Source organism: Plasmodium knowlesi (assembly GCF_000006355.2).
Source record: "Plasmodium knowlesi strain H genome assembly, contig: PKNH_00_63, whole genome shotgun sequence".
NCBI lineage: Eukaryota > Apicomplexa > Aconoidasida > Haemosporida > Plasmodiidae > Plasmodium > Plasmodium knowlesi.
Window position 1 is genome coordinate 1 of NW_024070099.1, and position 1,337 is coordinate 1,337.

A 1,337-nucleotide genomic window follows, 5' to 3' on the forward strand; every position below is an offset into this window, starting at 1 on the left:
CATCGTTTAGACAAACGATGGGTTGTTTTTTACTTCACGCTTATGCAAAACACATGAAAGAAAAAGCAACTTGTCTTATTGATGATGGTATAAAGAAAGCATTCGAGATATGGGAGGACCCAAATACTAAGGGTGCAAATTGCAAAGGTTCTAATGGCAAGGAACATTGTGTTCCGTGCCAATGGAAAGAAGACGAATATGAGAAATGCCAAATTAGCACAAATGGAACGCCCGGCCAGAAGGAGGAGGTTGAGAAAAAATTGAAGACCTTCGTCAATGACAACGACACTCACATTCAAACCATGACAAAGCAAGTAAATAAAGTAGAAAAACTCTGTGACCAAGTCAAATGTGTCACAACTCGTTGGATAAAAGAAGGTAACGGTGGTACCAAAGGAACACGTGACTGGGTAAGTAATGATACATACGAATATGTACATACTTATATATACGTACGTATATATGCATATATATACATATACATGTATATATCTATACATGTATGTATACACACATATATATACATATATGTACGAATGTACATATACATGTATATGTACGTATGTATACATGTATATGTATACGTATGTATATGTATGTATACATATGTATGTGTATACATACATATGTATATATGCATATGCATTTATGCATATGCATATATATATATATATATATATACTTATAGGGGGACGTGTGGAATAAAGTCAAAGAACAAATCCCCATACTGGGCGAAGCCCTTCAGGGGGCAACAACTACGAAAAAGGATGATTTTGGAACCTACTGCAATGGTCTGAAGAAGGATAGTGAAGGAAAGGATGCTTGCCTCCTTATAGCAGCAGGATTAAAAAACCTCTACGACATCCAAGACAGCACCAACCCTGTTAAGGCATCGTTCGAAAGAACGATGCAATGTGTTTTATTAAATGCCATTGCAGATAAACTACAACACGACAGCAACTTTCCATGTAAGGATGAAAAAAAAACGAAGGAGGGGATAGATTGGGCTTTTACGACTCAGAATGATGCTATTAGGACTGCCACTAAGTGCCAGAATAATGATAAATGCTTTAAGTGTGAGAGGTATAAGGATATTTTCAAGGATTGCACAGTGAATACAGATGTCAAAGTGAAGGAGAAAGTTGAAGGAATGCTCAAGGATGAGGCTCTTACTACTGCTAGTACTTCTCCCTTAACGACGTCTTCTCTTATCAAGACCATATGTAAGTAGAAATAACCCACTCCAACATACTAACACAACCAACTCTACAAAATGTTGGTACCAATGGTAGTTGTGTTGGTTGCTTTGGTACCAATACAAAATACTGGTACCACGA

General features: G+C 36.9%; 1 protein-coding gene across 1 annotated transcript in view; it reads left to right on the plus strand.

Moving 5' to 3' along the window:
* Nucleotides 1-2: 2 nt before the first annotated feature.
* The window catches only part of PKNH_0004700 (SICAvar, type I (fragment)), a gene marked incomplete at both ends in the record, with an annotated part of 1,770 nt that continues 435 nt past the window's right edge, over nucleotides 3-1,337 (plus strand). Inside the window, 2 exons of the mRNA XM_039113473.1 lie at nucleotides 3-410; nucleotides 689-1,223. Of these exons, the coding sequence (XP_038970139.1) occupies nucleotides 3-410; nucleotides 689-1,223 (943 nt within the window). The remainder of the gene's footprint in view (nucleotides 411-688; nucleotides 1,224-1,337) is intronic.